The sequence below is a fragment of the Serinus canaria genome, chromosome 23 (genome assembly GCF_022539315.1).
Source record: "Serinus canaria isolate serCan28SL12 chromosome 23, serCan2020, whole genome shotgun sequence".
NCBI lineage: Eukaryota > Metazoa > Chordata > Aves > Passeriformes > Fringillidae > Serinus > Serinus canaria.
The window spans coordinates 5,052,386-5,069,345 of record NC_066336.1 but is presented as its reverse complement, the minus strand read 5'-3'; the positions used below and the strand labels follow the sequence as shown (position 1 = coordinate 5,069,345).

General features: G+C 54.7%; 1 protein-coding gene across 1 annotated transcript; it reads right to left on the bottom strand.

Annotated features, from left to right (window-relative positions):
* Positions 1-2,661: 2,661 nt before the first annotated feature.
* LOC103823557 (bone morphogenetic protein 8B) lies at positions 2,662-16,282 on the bottom strand. Its single transcript, XM_030230303.2, has 7 exons — positions 15,871-16,282; positions 8,538-8,730; positions 6,944-7,092; positions 6,201-6,395; positions 5,572-5,651; positions 5,156-5,266; positions 2,662-3,367 (listed from the first exon to the last, which is right to left on the bottom strand). The coding sequence occupies exons 1-7, from the start codon at positions 16,280-16,282 to the stop codon at positions 3,218-3,220; spliced, it is 1,290 nt and encodes a 429-aa protein (XP_030086163.2). The 3' UTR covers positions 2,662-3,217.
* Positions 16,283-16,960: the final 678 nt, after the last annotated feature.

The window sequence follows — 16,960 nt, the reverse complement described above, 5'->3', positions numbered from 1 at the left end:
GGGTTTTTTTTTTTTGTATTTGCCCTCATCTTCATTAATGCTGTGCTGGCTCCAGGGGAGGGTCCCTGTGCCAGGGAGAGCAGAGCAGAGCTGACCCTCTGGTGTTTGCTGCATCTCCTGGAGGTGTTTTTGGCTTTGTAGTGTCCTTTTCCAGCAGCAGAGGGAGGCAGGTCCCTGGCTGCTGTCTCTCCTGCTGGGAAGGCTGGTCCAGCTCCATCCCCATCCCCAAGGGAGCACCAGGAACTGAGGGAGCCCTTTGGGTGATGAAGAAGGAAAAATCCCAGAGTGACGAGGCTGTAGGAAGGGATTTCCAGCCTCCAGGTTGCAGAGAGGGATAAACCACATGGATTTATAGTTCCTGTGGTGGGCAGCCCTGGCTTTGCACTTAAAGGAGATCAGGAAGTGATGGATTTTGGGCTTTCCTCTGAAATTATGGAAGGGGTGTTTGGTTCTGGGCTTGTGCAGGTATTGGCAGGAGGGATGAGGCTGCTGAGGTGGAGAGGAGGAGCTGATGTTTGGAATTTGGGGATGTTTGGAAGTGCTTGTGCCACTGGGGGTTTGGGGTTTGCCCAGCCCAGCCCCTCACAAGTCATGGTGCTGTTTTTCCATAAGGGTTGGTTCTTTTTTCCTGCTTTCCTGGTGGGGTTTTGTGCATTGCCCTAAAACTGAGACAAGGTGAGATGCAAGGATCTGATTCCTGACAGCCAAACCAGCCCAGCTCTCCCCTTCCCTGCTCCCTTCTTTTTGTTCAAATCCCACGTTTTAAAGGCAGCCCTTGCAGGCACCTTCAGCAAGACCTGAGAGTGCAGAGCCAGTGCCAGGCCTGGGAGTTCTCCCTGCAGGAGGCACCAAATCCCACAGAGCCAGGACTGCATCCCCAGCTGGATTTGTGTGGAATTAAATACCCAGACAAGCAAAACCTTTCCTTGGGAAGCTGGGCACTGACAGGGAGCAAATCTTCCTTGTTTTCCTGGGGTTTTGTTGGGATTTTTCCCTGACTGTGCCAGGTTCTTTCCTTGTTTATTGATGTCAGGTTCCCCAGGTATCCCAGCTGAGAAGCAGGACAGGCCTTTTCCTTTTAAAATCAGAGCAAATAAATAATTTAATTGTGCAAATAAGCTGGGGAAGCTGCCTGGGACTGGTCACAGCCCAGCTGGGAGCCCAGCCTGACCTAAAACTCACATCAGGGCTCATTTTCAAGCAAATAAGTACAATTTTAGCCGATTCTGAGTCTTTTTTCATTGCAGAAGGCTCTCTGAACAGAGCCCTGTTGTGCTGTGACATTAAAAAACAAAGAGCAAGAGAAACTCCGTGTTTACTTTCCAAACTTTGCGTTTATTTTATAACAGTGCTGCAGCTCAATATGGATATTTTATTTTTTTTCCAGCTGGCTGAGTTGGGTGAACTTTGGGTAAACAGGAGGGGGTTAGTCAGCCAGCTGCTTAATTGGCTGATGATATTTTCATTAAGGGAATTAAAAGCACTTGGGTAGAGGTGGGTTAGTGGAGAAACACACAGCTAGAAACAGCTCAGAGTCCCAGAGCAGCCTGGATGCTGCCTCCCCCCAAAACTGCCTCCAGCACAGGGAAAACTCATCAGCCACAGACCAAACAGAATCAGCCAAAAATCCTCTCTTTCCTCCCTAAATATATATTTATGTTTGTATATATCTGTGTCTCATCAAGCAGGATAAGGAAAAGGAAGTTTTATATTATTTACATCCACTTCTAGAAAGGGGTGGGAGGGGTTTATTTTTGGCTTTTATTATTAATTGTTGTAATTATTAATAGTGGATTTTGCTCTGATGCAGCCCACAAAGCTCCTCGTCCATGCGTGCAGTGGAAACCCAGGGATACATTGCTGTGGTGGGAATGGGAGGGGACACTCAGGGATAGGGATGGGACACTCAGGGATGGGAAAGGGACACTTGGGAATGGGAAAGGGACATCAGGAGTGGGATGGGACATCCAGGAGTGGGAAATGGGACACTCAGGGATAGGGATGGGACGCTCAGGGATGGGAAAGGGACACTTGGGGATGGGAAAGGGACATCCAGGAGTGGGAATGGGACATCCAGGGATGGGAAAGGGACATCCAGGGGTGGGAAAGGGACATCCAGGAGTGGGAATGGGACACTGAGGAGTGGGAATGGGACATCCTGGGATGGGAAAGGGACATTCAGGGGTGGGAAAGGGACATCCAGGAGTGGGAATGGGACACTGAGGAGTGGGAATGGGACATCCAGGAGTGGGAATGGACACTGAGGGATGGGGATGGGACACTCAGGGATGGGGATGGGACACTCAGGGGTCAGAAATGGACACTCAGGAGTGGGGATGGGACATCCAGGAGTGGGAATGAGACACTCAGGGATGGGGATGGGACATTCAGGAGTGGGGAATGGGACACTCAAGGATGGGAATGGGACACTGAGGAGTGGGAAAGGAACATCCTGGGCTGGGAAAGGGACACTGAGGAGTGGGAATGGGACACTCAGGGATGGGAATGGGACATCCAGGAGTGGTCATGGAACTGGGATCACTGCAGGGGTGGGGATGGGACATGTGGACATCTGAGGAGTGGGAATGGGACACTCAGGGATGAATGGGAATCAGGGTACACTGAAATGGCTCAGTGGGGTGGGATGGGTGACACTCTCAGGGTGTAGGAATGGGACACTGAGGGACAGGAATGGGACATCCAGGAGTGGGAATGGGACATCCAGGGGTCAGAAATGGACACTCAGGGATGGGAATGAGATATCCAGGGATGGGAAAAGGACAAACAGGAGTGGGAATGGGACATCCAGGGGTAGGAGTGAGACACTCAGGGATGGGAGACTCAGGGATGGGATGGGACACTGAGGAGTGGGAAAGGGACATTCAGGGGTAGAATGGGACACTGAGGGACAGGAATGGACATCCAGGAGTGGGAAAGGGACACTCAGGGATGGGATGGGAGACTCAGGGATGGGATGGGACACTGAGGAGTGGGAAAGGGACATTCAGGGTTGGGAATGGGACATCCAGGGGTAGGAATGAGACACTCAGGGATGGGATGGGACATTCAGGAGTGGGGTTGGGACATCCAGGGGTAGGAATGGGACACTGAGGGACAGGAATGGGACATCCAGGAGTGGGAAAGGGACACTCAGGGATGGGATGGGAGACTCAGGAGTGGGGTTGGGACATCCAGGGGTGGGGATGGGAGCTGTCCATCAGTGGCAGCCGCAGGATTTCACCACCATGTTCCGGTGCTTTTTGAGGATGACGTTGTTGTTGCTGTCGTAGTAGAGGACAGAGGTGGCACTGAGCTTGGTGGGGGCACAGCACGCCTTGGGCACGGCCTCAGGCTTCATCAGGTGGACCTGGGGGATGGATGGAGCCCGTCAGTGCCAGCAAACGTGGCTGCAGGCAACAACCCAACCAAAAAACCCTGGGTGAATGGGGGGATTATTTCCATCTTTCTGCAAAAATATTTATTCTAAACTCCAGGCAGTCCCTGCTGCGGTTTATGTTGGATCAGGGCTCATGGCACTGCGTGGGCCAGGCAGCCCCTTCATTAATTTGGGATTTCAGGGCCCTTTTTCTCACAAAAACAGGCAAATGACTAAAAAAACCCCTCCATAAATCAGCGCAGCACGGGTCGGGCTCCGCTGTGGGCGGGGGGCGCTGGGTGTCGTTCCAACAGAGATTCTCCACCCCAAACTTCAACCCTAAAGTCCACAACACCTCTGTGAACAGGACCCCACTCCGGGATGGTTTTTCCCTGCTGGGGACACGTGTTATCCCGGCGTTTTCCTGCAGGGCAGGGGCTGGAGGAGGCCGGCAGGACGCGGGAGCCCCGGTGGCTGCCCCGACATGTGCGATTCATTTACAGCAGGGGCAGCCCAGCTCTCCCAGCTCGGAAGTCCGGTGTTTTTGCTGTCCAACCCTGCTATTTGCAGCTCAGCCTGGGGCTGGCACGGCTCCCCAGCCGCCTTTGCCCTGGCTCTTCCCAGAAGGGCCGGATCCAGGTGATTCACATCCTGCCCCAGCGGCTCCGTTTTGGGAGCAGCGCTGGGTTTGGGGGTGATGGGTGGGTGTAGGGGAGGGAAAGAGCCCCTCCCTGGATGGTTCCCAGCCCCTGGAAGTTTTGTTAATGTCAAAATTAAACCCAGCCAGGCGACACCTTCAAAGGCTGGGCCGAGGGCTCGGCGCTCCCTGTAATTAACCGAGAGCACCGGAGCCGGGGTGGCTCTGCCATTGGGAAACCAAACACTCACAGGGCAGGAAATTCCAGAAATTAAAGCGCTGGCTGGGATGTGGGGTGGGTTTGGGAAAAAAACAAACCCAAGGCATTAAAGCTTTTCTTGCTGGGAATATGCTGAGCCCAACGTTTGGGTGCTGGGGCTGTGGGTAAACCCTCAGGAGCAGCTGGAGGGGAGGATGCAGGGATGACACTGAGATTTTTTTGGGGGGGCTCTGGTGTGCCCTGGGCTTGTCCCTGCTCCCCAGCTCGCTGCCAGGGGAGAGGGATCATTCATCTGCCAGAAATCATCAGTTTTGCCCCAGCTGCTGTGAAACTGGGGCAGGATGGTGTCAGGGAATCAAGAGGGAGCTCTGGGATGACAAAATCCTCTTGCACCCTCCTGGCTGAGGATGAGGGACAGAGCTTTGTGCCCTCACTCCGGGTCTCTCCAGGAATGCCTTGAAATTCCATATTGGAACCTCCTGGGAGCCTGTGGTGGGGGCCAGCCTGTGAGCAGCCATCCAGGTGTGTGAGCACCCAGCCAGATGTGTGAGCACCCAGCCAGATGGGCACGAACCCACCCAGATGTGCAGGAACCCATCCAGATGTGTGTTCACCCGCCCAGATGTGCATTCACACACCTAGATGTGTGTTCACCCACCCAGATGTGCATGCACCCACCCAGATGTGTGTTCACCCACCCAGATGTGCATTCATCCACCCAGATGTGCATTCCCCCCCCAGATGTGCGTGCACCCACCAATTCTTTATTCCAACCAGGAGCCCACCTGCACCCTCCCACCCTCCCTCTAACCCAGCCGTGCTCATCCCAAAATCCCAGCTCTTCCTCAGGACCTGCCGGGCTCTGACTGCTCCCCAGGACCCCGGCTGTCCCCCCAGGGCTGCCCTGGTGAGCTGCACTGACCAGGGACTGCAGGATGGCGTGGTTGGTGGCGTTCATGCAGGAGTCCAGTGGGAATGCACACTCCCCCTCGCAGTAGTAGGCTGAGTATCCCTGGGGAGCAATCACCCAGTCCTGCAAAAAAAACCCAAAAAAATGGGATTACATGGAAGGTTTCACCCATCTGTGCCCCCTCATCCATTCCCCACCTGCACAAACAGCTCAGCAAGGGTTTATTTTGGTTTTTGGGGTTAGCTGTGAGTTGTTCGGGGTCACCGGTGGGGTTTGGGGTTGTGGCAGTTCATGTTTGCCTTCCCAGCTCCTGGAATGGTTTCATGGGCGGGAGAATCCAGCCTGGGAGGGAGCCCAGGGTGGGAGGATGGAATGATTGGGGGTTTTTTATTTTTTTTTGTCATTTACTTCTCCCAGCAGACAAGTACCAGCCAGCCGAGGTCCTGGAAGCTGACGTAGAGCTCGTGGCGCCGGCAGACCTGCCGCCCATCCGTGGGGTGCACATCATCTGTGGGAAAAGGGGACAGGGATTTCAGCCCTGGAATTCCCCCTCCCAGGTGGGGTTCAGCCCCTGGGATTGGGATTAGCCCAGGAGAGCTGAAGGAGAGGAGCCTTTGTTGCTGCACAAAGGGAAGAGCAGCTCCAGGCTGGCCTGTGAATTGATATTCCAGTATTGGGATGAAGGAACTCAGCCTTGGAAGGGCTAAACCCCAGCTTTGCTCGCTTTGAGGGTTTCCCAAACTCAGGCTTTCCTGCTCCCCTCCTGCCTGAGCTTTCTGGAGCTGTGACACCTTCCCAGGGCTCCAAAGCCAAGGGCAATGAGGCAAAAATTCCAATATTCAGTAATCCTGACACGCTCACAAAACACCATTTCCTTGAGGGCATCCAACCCAAACCCTCTCTGCACCTCCCAAACTGCAAAACCCTCCAATCCTAAAACCTCAGAACTTTATGCTCCGTTTCCCTTGGGCCAAAAAAATTGGGATTTCAAAGTGCTGACAAGCAGAGCCTCGTGTTTTCCACAGGGAGATCCCTCCTCCTGCAGGAAACACCTTACCAAAAATTCCTGGGAGCTTGTTTGGGTGGGGGAGGTCGTTGGATTTCTTGGGCTGTCGCCTCCTCTGGGGTTTGGCTGCTCGTGTGACACGGGAGGGGCTGGGGCTGGCCCGGAAAAATGTCACCATGAAAGGCTGCTTGGAGCGGGGTCCCCGGCGCCCCAGGAGCCCGGCTGAGCCTGGATCCACGCTGTGCCCTGCAGGGACAGGACCATCTCTGGGGTTTGTCCTCCAATGGAACTCGTTTGGTTAAAGCAGGGATTGAAAGTGCAGGGAATTTGCGGCGGGAGATGTGGTTTTGGCATGCCAAGGGGATGGAGCCTCCTGTTCCAGCATGAAATGGTCACACGGGGCTGTTCAGGGATGAAAAGGGATTTTCTCCTTCATCCCAAGGAGTGGATGGGGCTGGGATTCCTCCTCCCATGGAAGAGGAGCTGCTCTTTGTGTGCCTTCCCACCTGGAAAAGGCTCTGCTGGAGCAGATTTAGTCCCGTGGGGAAAACAGGGTTAATCCTCTGCCACACACACAGAGGATCCCTCCGGGTAAGGAGTTCATTAACTATTAATGAGGTTAATTACAGTCCACGCCATCAGAACCTGCAAACCCAGACTGCTGGCACCCGTCAGAGCTGGAAATTTTAAATTGCACTGAGATCAACCCCCCCCCAGCACATCCACAGCACTGAGAGGTCTCCAATTCCTGGGAATTTGTTCCCAAACTCTGCAGGGAGGTCGGGCAGGCTCACCATCATCTGTCTCCACATAGAGCCGCAGCCCCAGGGTGTATTTCTGATCCACTGACCAGTGGCTGCTGGCAGCTGTGACATCAAACACCAGCCAGCCCTCTGTGCCAGCACGCAGGTCCTGCACATCCAGCAGGAACAGGTCAGATTCCCTGCAGGATCAGGGGAAAGGAGCAGGTGAGTAACAGCACCCAAAGGGCTCCAGCAGGAGGGATAATGAATGGGAATGACTCCTGGGAGCTGTGCCCGGGCAGATCCCGGCTCTTGGGTGCTGGACACCACGGGGGTGTCCTGGGAAAAGCTCCCTCCCTGCCCAGGTGGAGATGCCAGGGCGTGGCACTGCCCTGGGGGAAGGTGTGGGAGCAGCCGGACACGGCGGTGCCGCTTCCAATTCCCATCCCAATTCCCATCCCCATCGTCTTCATTGCCATCCCCATCACCCCATTCCCCTCTTCTTCAGCACCATTCCCATTGGCTTTATTTGCATTCCCATTCCCATCTTCATTCCTGTACCTATCCCCATCCCCATTAACCTTCTTTCCATTCCCATTCCCATTTTCTCCATTCCCTTACCGGTTCACATTTTCATTCCCACTCCCATTCCCATGCCCATCATCCCCATCCCCTGCATTCCCATCCCCATTCCCATCATCTTCATACCCTTTCCTACCCCCATCACCTTCATCCTCACTCCCATTCCCATCCTCTTCATTCCTATCTCCATTCCCTTCTCGTCTCTTTCATTCCCACCCCTTCCCCCTCATCCTCACCCCCATTCCCATCCTCTTCACTCCTATCCCTGTTTCCTTCCCATCTCCTTCATTCCCACCTTCACCACATCCCCATCCTCTTCACCCCATCCCCATTCCCTTCCCATCTCCTCCACTCCCACACTTTCCCACTCCTTCACCTCCATTCCCACCCCCATTCCCATCCTCTTTACTCCTATCCCCATTCCCTTCCCATCTCCTTCATCCCCACACCCTTTCCCACCCCTTCACCTTCATCCTCACCCCCATTCCCATCATCTCTTCCCCTCCATCCCTTCTTCCCACCCCTCACCTCAGTCTCCCCCATCCCATGCCTCTTCATGCTACCCCCTTCCCTATCCTCATTCCACCCATCCATCCATTTCCCTTCCCATTCCCTTCATTCCTCACCCACAACCTTTCCCACCCCTTCCCCATCTCACCCCCCTCCCACATCTTCACTGCTATCCCTGTTTCCTTCCATCTCCTTCATCCCACACCCGTGATCTTCATCCTCACCCCATTCCCATCCTCTTCACCCATCACCATGCCCTTCCCTCTCCTTCATTCCCACCCCTTCCCCCTCATCCTCACCCCCATTCCCATCCTCTTCACTCCATCCCCATTCCCTTCCCATCTCCTTCATTCCCACACCCGTGACCTTCACCCTCACCCCCATTCCCATCCTCTTCATTCCCTTCCCATCTCCTTCATTCCCACCCCCACCATTTTCACCCCCATTCCCATCCTCTTCCCCCACCCATTTTCTCCGCTCCATCCCCTCTCCCACGCCCCCAATCCCCCTCTCCCAGCCCCCTGGCTGCCCCCCAGCCTTTCCCAGCCCAGACCTGTTGGGATGCTGCCCAGCCACCCCGTAGATGCTGACGTGCAGGCTGCTGTTGCCGTGCCTGGGCACCGCCCGCGATTTGTAGATGCGGAACTCGGCGGCCGTCACGGCCTCTCCCGCCGGCACCTGGGTCAGGTCGAACCTGAACTCCTTCCAGTAGGGCTTGGGTGACAGCAGGTCCCGGTCCTGCTCCACTGGGAACAGAACAAAGGGCTCAGGGATGGGCTGAGCCAAGGCTGGCACATCCCCGCTGAGCCCCATGAGTGGATTTTGGGGATAAACTCGCTGGTTCTGGGCTGCTCGCCCGCCCTTGGGTGGAAATTCTCATCTCCTGAGGGTTTGGATCTGGGGCATCCTCCCCTGATTCTGCAATTTATTTTGCTGTAAACCCACCAGCTTCCCTTCCCAGCCCTCTTCCTTTATTAGTGATTCAAATTAAAATAAATTAAAATTAAAAGTACAAACTCTGGCTATGGGAGGAGCACAGAGAATGTGCCGGGCTTTAGGGGCTGCTTCATCAAAACGTGAAAAACGCACGCAAAAAATTGAGGTTTTGGGGCTCAGCAGAACCATCTGGGACAGGAATTGAGGTTTTCCAAATTTTCTTGCAGCAGACAAACCCAGGGCTCATCAGGGCCCTGAATATCACAGGTCCACAAGTAAAGATTTGAACACAAGCAAAAATTTAGCCACAAATAAAAATTTTTATCCCGTGTGGTTTTGGGGAGCTGTGGGAGGATTATCAGGTCACTGCTCTGTAAAAAACAACCCCTCCCTTTTTCCTGAAAACACCTCATTTCTCCATCACACTGGGACAGGAAAAATCTGATTTTATTTCGTTTGTCCATAAAGAATAAACCTTCCTTTCTCTATGGTAATGCAGCCCCCACAGTTTTGCTAATGTGCAATTATTTGCTTCAAATTGTCCTTTAAAAATACCCCAGTCTTCCTGGTCTGAGTATATTAACATTTATGATTAAGATGATTCAATGTGACTAAAGCTTCTCCTGCTTTGGGCACAAGAGCAATGTAACCTGGTGCTTACTTTTAAAATAAAACCAATAATTGACTAAATAAAAATTAAACATTTTAAACCAATTTCAGGGGGGAATATTCCAATTTTAAGCCACTACAAGCTTGCCATTCCCATATATATATATATATATATATATATTTATTTATTTATTTATTTATTTATTTATTTATTTATAAAAATAGAAAGTTTATGATTAAAGATGATTCAATGTGACTAAAGCTTCTCCTGCTTCAGGCAGAAAAAGCAACATAACCTGGCACTTACATTTAAAACTAAATTAAATAATTAACTAAATCAAAAATAAATATTTAAAATGCATTTTTTAACCAATTTTGGGAGGGAAATATTCCAAATTTAATCCACCATAAGCTTGCAATAACTATATTTATATTTATATTATCATTTAATTTTATTGTATATTATATTTATATTTATATTTATATTTATATTTATATTTATTTATATTTATATTATATTTATATATTTATATTTATATCTATATTTATATTTATATTATATTTATAGTTATATTTATATTTATATTTTTATTATATTTATATTTCTATTATTGTTATAGTTATAGATAATTTTGTCTTTTTTCTATTTATATTTATATTGTTATCGTTATCGTTATATATATTTTGTCTTATATTTCTATTTACGTTTATTTATATTTATATTTATCTTTCTCTTTATATTTATATTTATATTTATATTTATCTTTATATTTATCATTTATATATGCAGTTTATTATTGAATCACATTTAATGGGACTAACGCTTCTCCTCCTTAGGGCGCAAACATAAACCTGACACTTACTTTCAAAACTTAAACTAAATCAACCCCAAACATTTAAAATGCATTTTTTAACCAATTCCAGAGGGGAAATATCCCAAATTTAATCCCCCCATCCCCATTTACACAGTGCATCCCTCCAAACCCGACCCCGAGATTTTCCTTACGTACCCACAAAGTTTTTTTTCCTCCTTCTTTTTATTTTTTCCTCTTTTTTTTTTTGCCCCCCTTTTTTTTTTTTTTTTTTGGTGTTTTTTTGGTTGTTTTGTTTCCCGAGTCCCACATTCCCTGCAGCTCCCGGCCTCACCACAAGCTGGGTTATAAAAAGAGCCGGGGCCGGGCGGGCAGGGCGGATGCGGAGAGCGCTTCCTGCCCCGCCGGGGCTGCTGCCAGCTGGGCAGGAGGGCGCTGCGGGCACCCGGCCCGAGCCTGCCCGCCTCGGGGGGCACACCGAGCCCCCAGACCCTCTGCAGTCCCTCTTCCCCATTCCTTCCACCCTCCCATCCTGGGGGGGTGTTTGTTCTCCCGGGTTTTTGGTCCTTCAGTTACCCCCAAAAGGCGGGCAGGGGAGTCACCTGTGAGTGTCCCACATCCCCGTGAGTGTCCCACATCCCGTGAGTGTCCCACATCCCTGTGAGTGTCCCACATCCCTGTGAGTGTGAGTGTCCCACATCCCCGTGAGTGTGAGTGTCCCACATCCCTGTGAGTGTCCCACATCCCTGTGAGTGTCCCACATCCCTGTGAGTGTGAGTGTCCCACATCCCTGTGAGTGTGAGTGTCCCACATCCCTGTGAGTGTGAGTGTCCACATCCCTGTGAGTGTGAGTGTCCCCATCCCGTGTGAGTGTGAGTGTCCCACATCCCTGTGAGTGTGAGTGTCCCACATCCCTGTGTGTGTGTCCCACATCCCCGCGAGTGTCCCACATCCCCGTGAGTGTGAGTGTCCCACATCCCTGTGAGTGTGAGTGTCCCACATCCCTGTGAGTGTCCCACATCCCTGTGAGTGTCCCACATCCCTGTGAGTGTCCCACATCCCTGTGAGTGTGAGTGTCCCACATCCCCTGAGTGTCCCACATCCCTGTGAGTGTCCCACATCCCTGTGAGTGTCCCACATCCCCGTGAGTGTGAGTGTCCCACATCCCTGAGTGTCCCACATCCCTGTGAGTGTCCCACATCCCTGTGAGTGTGAGTGTCCCACATCCCTGAGTGTCCCACATCCCTGTGAGTGTCCCACATCCCTGTGAGTGTGAGTGTCCCACATCCCCGTGAGTGTCCCACATCCCTGTGAGTGTGAGTGTCCCCATCCCTGTGAGTGTGAGTGTCCCACATCCCTGTGAGTGTGAGTGTCCCACATCCCTGTGAGTGTCCCACATCCCTGTGAGTGTGAGTGTCCCACATCCCCGTGAGTGTCCCACATCCTGTGAGTGTCCCACATCCCTGTGAGTGTCCCACATCCTTGGCTGTTCTGGGTCACTTGGGTGACCTCACTGTCCCCCTCCTTTGCCCCAAAATCTTTGGCTGCAGCTGCACCCTCACCCAGGGATGGGCAGAGGGATTTTTTGTCACAGCCAAGGAGGTCACAGAGACCCCACACCAGATTTAAAAAGGCCAAAAAGGTGATTTTCGTCCCTAGAGAAGAGTGAAAGCCTCTGTTAAAATTTTTTTAAAATGAAGAATTCCTGTTGCTGTGGAGGTGATGGAGGTGAAAGCAGAGGAGGGGGTTTGGTGGGAGGGGAGCCCAGGGACACCTTGGCAGCAGGAGAAATGCAAAAAGGGCTGCAATTAGCTGAGCTCCTGGATAAACCAAACAAGCTGGATCCATTTGGGATGAAATCCTGGGAGGAATCCCTGAATTCTCTGCTGCTTCAGGGAGGAAAAACAGGAACCCCTTTGGAGGGGGAGGAATGAGGGAGAAGCTTCCCCTTCTGGTGCACAAACAGCAGCTTGGAGCACCTCAAACGGGAGTTTGGAGTTTTTGGGGAGGGCTCAGCATCCCCCTGTTGGCTGCTGAAACCAAAATGGTTGTGAGAGGAGAGCCCTGCAGCCCCCCCTGAGCACCCAGCAGAGCTGGGGGTGCTCTGGAGGTGCCCCCCCGGGTGGTTTGGGGAGCCCAGGGTGCCTGGGAAGCTGCCCCTGCTCCGGGTTGACTCAGCCTCACCACCAACCCTCAATTATCTGTGGGTGGATTATCCGGATTGCAGAGGAGAGGCACGAAAAAAGCCCAACCCAAGAGCTTTGCTCTCCTTTCCCCCTCCTTTGGCATCATCCCCAGGAGCTGCTGCACCTTCCCCCCAAGGCTGAGAGCCCCTCTGTGCTCCCATCACCCCCCAAAAATAATATAAAAATGATTATAAAGCAATATAAGCAGCCTTGGGGCCGTTCCCCCTGGCAGGGGATGCCCTGAGCCTCCTGGTGTCTCCCAGTCCCTGAGCATTCCCAGATCTCTTCCCAGATCCCACCCTTCCTCCTGCTCCCCAGGTTATTCTTAGCTGCACGTTTTTCCTTTTATAAACTCCTACAAACTGGGCATCAGTCGTAATTACCGGGCCTGGCTGCTCCCCGTGGGTCCCCACGATCATTTCAGACACCAAATTAAAAGGAAATGCCAGGATATCCAACCACATCAAGTGCTCTGCATCCCAAAATAGGTCTCAAGGAGATGCAGGGAAGATGCTGTCCTTTCCTAGCCAGCAGGGAAAAAAATAATCTCTGGAGGCTTTCTGAGGTGGGGAGGGATTTAGGAGTTATCCCAGCACACCCAGACTCCCAGTTTGCTCCCTCCATCCTCCTGGGATGAGCACTGGGAGCTGCAGCACACAGAGCTCAGCTCTGGACACCCCCAGCCCAGCTGGGACACAGCCCTGGCCCCTGCCCTGCACACACCCAGCAGGAGCACCCTGCCCCAGGTGGATCCCAGGATTTCTTTGGGAAGCTTTTCCCGTTAAATCACACACCGAGGGTCCATGGAGAGCACTGACACCCTGGCACAGGCTGCCCTGGGGTGGGTGCCCAGGAGAGGAGGCTCAAATGGCTGCAAAATGAAGCCAGGGCTGGGAAAATCCTGAGGCAGGATTTCAGTGGTAATCGTGTAGGGCGAGGGCAGTGGGTGATGAACTTCCAGTCTGGAGTGGAGCAGCACTTCCCAGCTCCTAAAATTCCATGAAAGAATTTTCATGGAAAATTCTTTTTTCTTTTTTCTCCCACCCCACGCTCAGGGTGCCCTGAGGTGCCAGGGGTGCTGTGGCTGTTTTTGCCAGGGTGTCCTGGGTTCCTCTCCAGTGCTCCCTGGATTTTTCAGGGAGATGTGTGGCTGTGGGCACACCTTCATCTGAAACAGCCCCGGGGAATCACAGACTGCTTCGGGTTGGAAGGAACCTTAAAGAGCATCTGATTCCACCCCCTTGCCATGGGACACCTCCCAATAAACCAGGAGCCAGCAGGGAAAGGGGGATGTGTGTGCTGCGGTGCCCTGGGGGGCTCGGGAATGCTGTGAGCCCTCACCCCCTTCCCATTCCACATCTCCCTGCTCCGCAATTACACCCTGCCCGTATCCATGACTCACAGCCGAGGAGGAATCCCAAAGCCCATCCTCACCCCGGGCTTAAAAACCCCAAAAAATCCCCCCAAAACCCAGCCGGGCTGCTGCAGGAGGGGCACAGAAACGGCACAGACCGGGCTTCATCCCCGCTCCGGGAGGAGCAGCAGGGGTGGGATGGGCGGATCCAGCATCCCCAAAAACAACTGGGGCTGCCCCTGTCCCCAGCCTGGGCCGTGTTGGTGCTCCGGGGATTTCTGTCACTCCCCCTTCCCAGGAACGAGGAGTGCCTCGGGAGCTGCTCTCCAGCCCGGCTCACACAGGTCCAAAGAGGTCCAGGAGCCCAATGGGGCACAGACTTTACCCCATTTGCATGTCCCATCAGGATAATTGTGCAGCTAATTATGTATGCAAATGAGAGCTGGCCTTCTCCCACAAAAAAAATCCTTCCTTATTTAATTAACATGAAGGGGCTGAGGAAGCCGCAGAAATCAAAGCCATTCAAATGGAAGGCTGGAGCTGTGCTCCCCAGCTCTCCTGGCTGCTCCAGGGGCACTGGGAAGGGCAGCAGTGCCCTGTGCCCGCACCCCTGTGCCAGCAGTGCCCCCTCCCAAAGGTCCCCTGAGCATCCCACCCTGCTTGCCATCAAACCTGCCCATCTTAGAGCCCTTTTTGGTGCTCCGGTGTTGTCCCAAGTGCTGAGGGGATTTGGTGCTTCAGTTTTTGTCTCCATCGCCCTCGGCTTTCCCAGGATGCTGAACTCCACTCCGGATTCTGGAGGGGAGCTGGGGGCCTGCACCTGTGGGCACCCCAAGCACCTGGGTCTGTGCCAGGGAGACTCCTCACACCCACACGCTGCACAGGGGATGTAGGAACGAGCGGGACACACCTCTACAGCCCTTCCCTGGCTTAAACCTCCTCCCGAGGCTGCAGATCCCCCTCCCTGCCTCCAATCTCCGAGGAGGAATTCTCCCCTTCCTCAGAGGTTGGGGGGGATTTTGTGCTCGGGGCGCCCGAACACCCCTCAAAACAGCGAGTAGGGGCAGGGAAAAGCTCCATATCCGAGCTCCTGGACTGCAAATCCCACTGGGGTCAGGCCACCCCAGTGCCTGCCCTGGGAGAGGATTCACCCCATCCCGAGTGCTTGTGGCCCCACTGAGCTGGGATCAGCTCTGCCTCTGCTCCAGCCTGGAAATCCGAGGGATGCTGGAGCCTGGAAACCAGCTGGGATTCCAGCAGTAATCAGCAGCCTGGAGGGTTTTATTGGGAGCCGTGATTCGGTGTCCCATCGAGGGTCACCCTGCTGCTGGCACCAGAGCCGCTGTCCCGCCTGTCCTGAGCTCCGTTCTCTGCCCACCTTGCGCCCTCTGAAACGGGGAGAGCGGGCTGGACGAGCCTCCCTCAGCTCCCTCTTGCTGCAGGACATTCCCCTTCTCCATTTCTCCCTTTTAAGTGGACTTGGGATTCATCCTGGCCACTTTCACCCCTCCACCGTGTCCCTCACCGCCACCGTGTCCCTCACCGCCGCTTCCCCCGTTACCGAGCTCAACTTGGGGTAAAAAAGTTCATTATTTGAACAAGGGCTGAGAAACAACCCCGAGGGATGCTCGGAGCTGCCGGTACCACGGTCACGGACCAGGAGTTGAGGTCCGGGTCAGCTCAGCCCGGTGTGCCCGTCCCGCCGGGGCTGTCCCCCGGTGTCCCCTCGGTGCCCTCGCGGCTCCTCGCCGGTCCTGCCCGTCCCCTCCTGCCTGCTTTGGGCACCCCCGGTCCCTCCGTGCGCCCCGGTCCTGCCTAAACCACCGGGATCATCCCGGTGTGCTCCGATCGTCCCGGTGCCCCCGGTCCTGCCATAGCCTCCGAGATCCTGCCCGCACATCCCGGTACCCCCGGTGCGCTCCGGTCCTCCCGGTGCCCCGCACATCCCGGTGCCCCCCGGTCCTCCCGGTGCCCCGCAGCGCTTCTCACCCATATTAACGAGGCTGACCACGGTGTCTGCGCGGCTCACGACGCTGCCGGGCGGGGGGCTCTGCGTGCTGAGCCCGGTGAGCACCGGGCGCGACACCGCCGCTTCCTCACCCTCCTCCTCATCCTCGCCGGCCACGGCGTGGTACAGATCGAGCATGAAGAGCGGCGCGGCGGCGGCGGGGGCGCGGGCGGGGGCGCGGGGCCGGGGCCGGCCGGGCAGCCCCAGCACGGCCAGGATCTCCCGCTGCACGTCCCGCCGCTCGCCGCCGCTCAGCCGCCGCTGCGGGACCCCGGCGGCGTGGAGCCGGCGGCGGAGGACGCTGCCGCTGCCCAGCTGGCACAGCACGGCCGCCACCCAGAGCAGCGCCACGGCCCCACGCCGCCCCCCGCCCGCCCCGCGCCCCGGCCCCATGGCACCGCCGGGACCCCCCGCCCGCCCGGTGCGGTGCGGCCCCGGGCACCGGCACGGCCCCGGCTCCGGCCCCGGCCCGCCCCGGCGGGGCGAGGGAAAGGGACGGTCCCTCCAGCGGCACCGCCCCGGCCCTGCCCGCCCGGTGGCTCCGGGGCACGGGGAGCATCGCTGGGCATGAGAAGCGGCAGGAACTCAAAGCCGTGGAGACACAAATTCATGGGAGCCCATCCCTGGGGATGCTTATCCTGGTGGGCACCCAAAGCCCTGGGTTCCCACCCTCACTCACACCCAAAACCGTGGGCACCCATCCCTAGGGATGCTCCTGCTCGTGGGGGCACAAACATGTGGAAATCCATTCCTAGGGATGCTCACCCCATGGGCACCCACCTCTAAGGAGGCTCCCCCTTGTAGGCAACCAAAGCCAGGGGCACCCACCCTCACTGGCACCCAAATCCATGAATACTCACACCTGGGGACACTCACCCACCTGGGCATCCACTCCCAAGGCCACCCAAACCCTTGGACACCCCCTTGCACCCCTTCCCCTCTTCCCCACCCCACTGAGCACCTCACCAGCCTCACCCACCTGCTCAGTTTTGGGGCTGGCTGGTTCCCTGCTCCATCCCACAACAAAACCTGGGTGCAAACCCCCCCTGAAGCCTTCCCACACGGGATAAG

Excerpts from the sequence above, each read along its gene's own strand:
- LOC103823557 (XM_030230303.2), bottom strand. The coding sequence starts at position 16,282 with ATGGGGCCGGGGCGCGGGGCGGGCGGGGGGCGGCGTGGGGCCGTGGCG. Across the intron at positions 6,396-6,943 it reads CTATGTGGAGACAGATGATG|GGCACAGCGTGGATCCAGGC; the intron begins GTGAGCCTGCCC and ends CTGTCCCTGCAG. Across the intron at positions 5,267-5,571 it reads TCCAGGACCTCGGCTGGCTG|GACTGGGTGATTGCTCCCCA; the intron begins GTACTTGTCTGC and ends TTTTTTTTGCAG.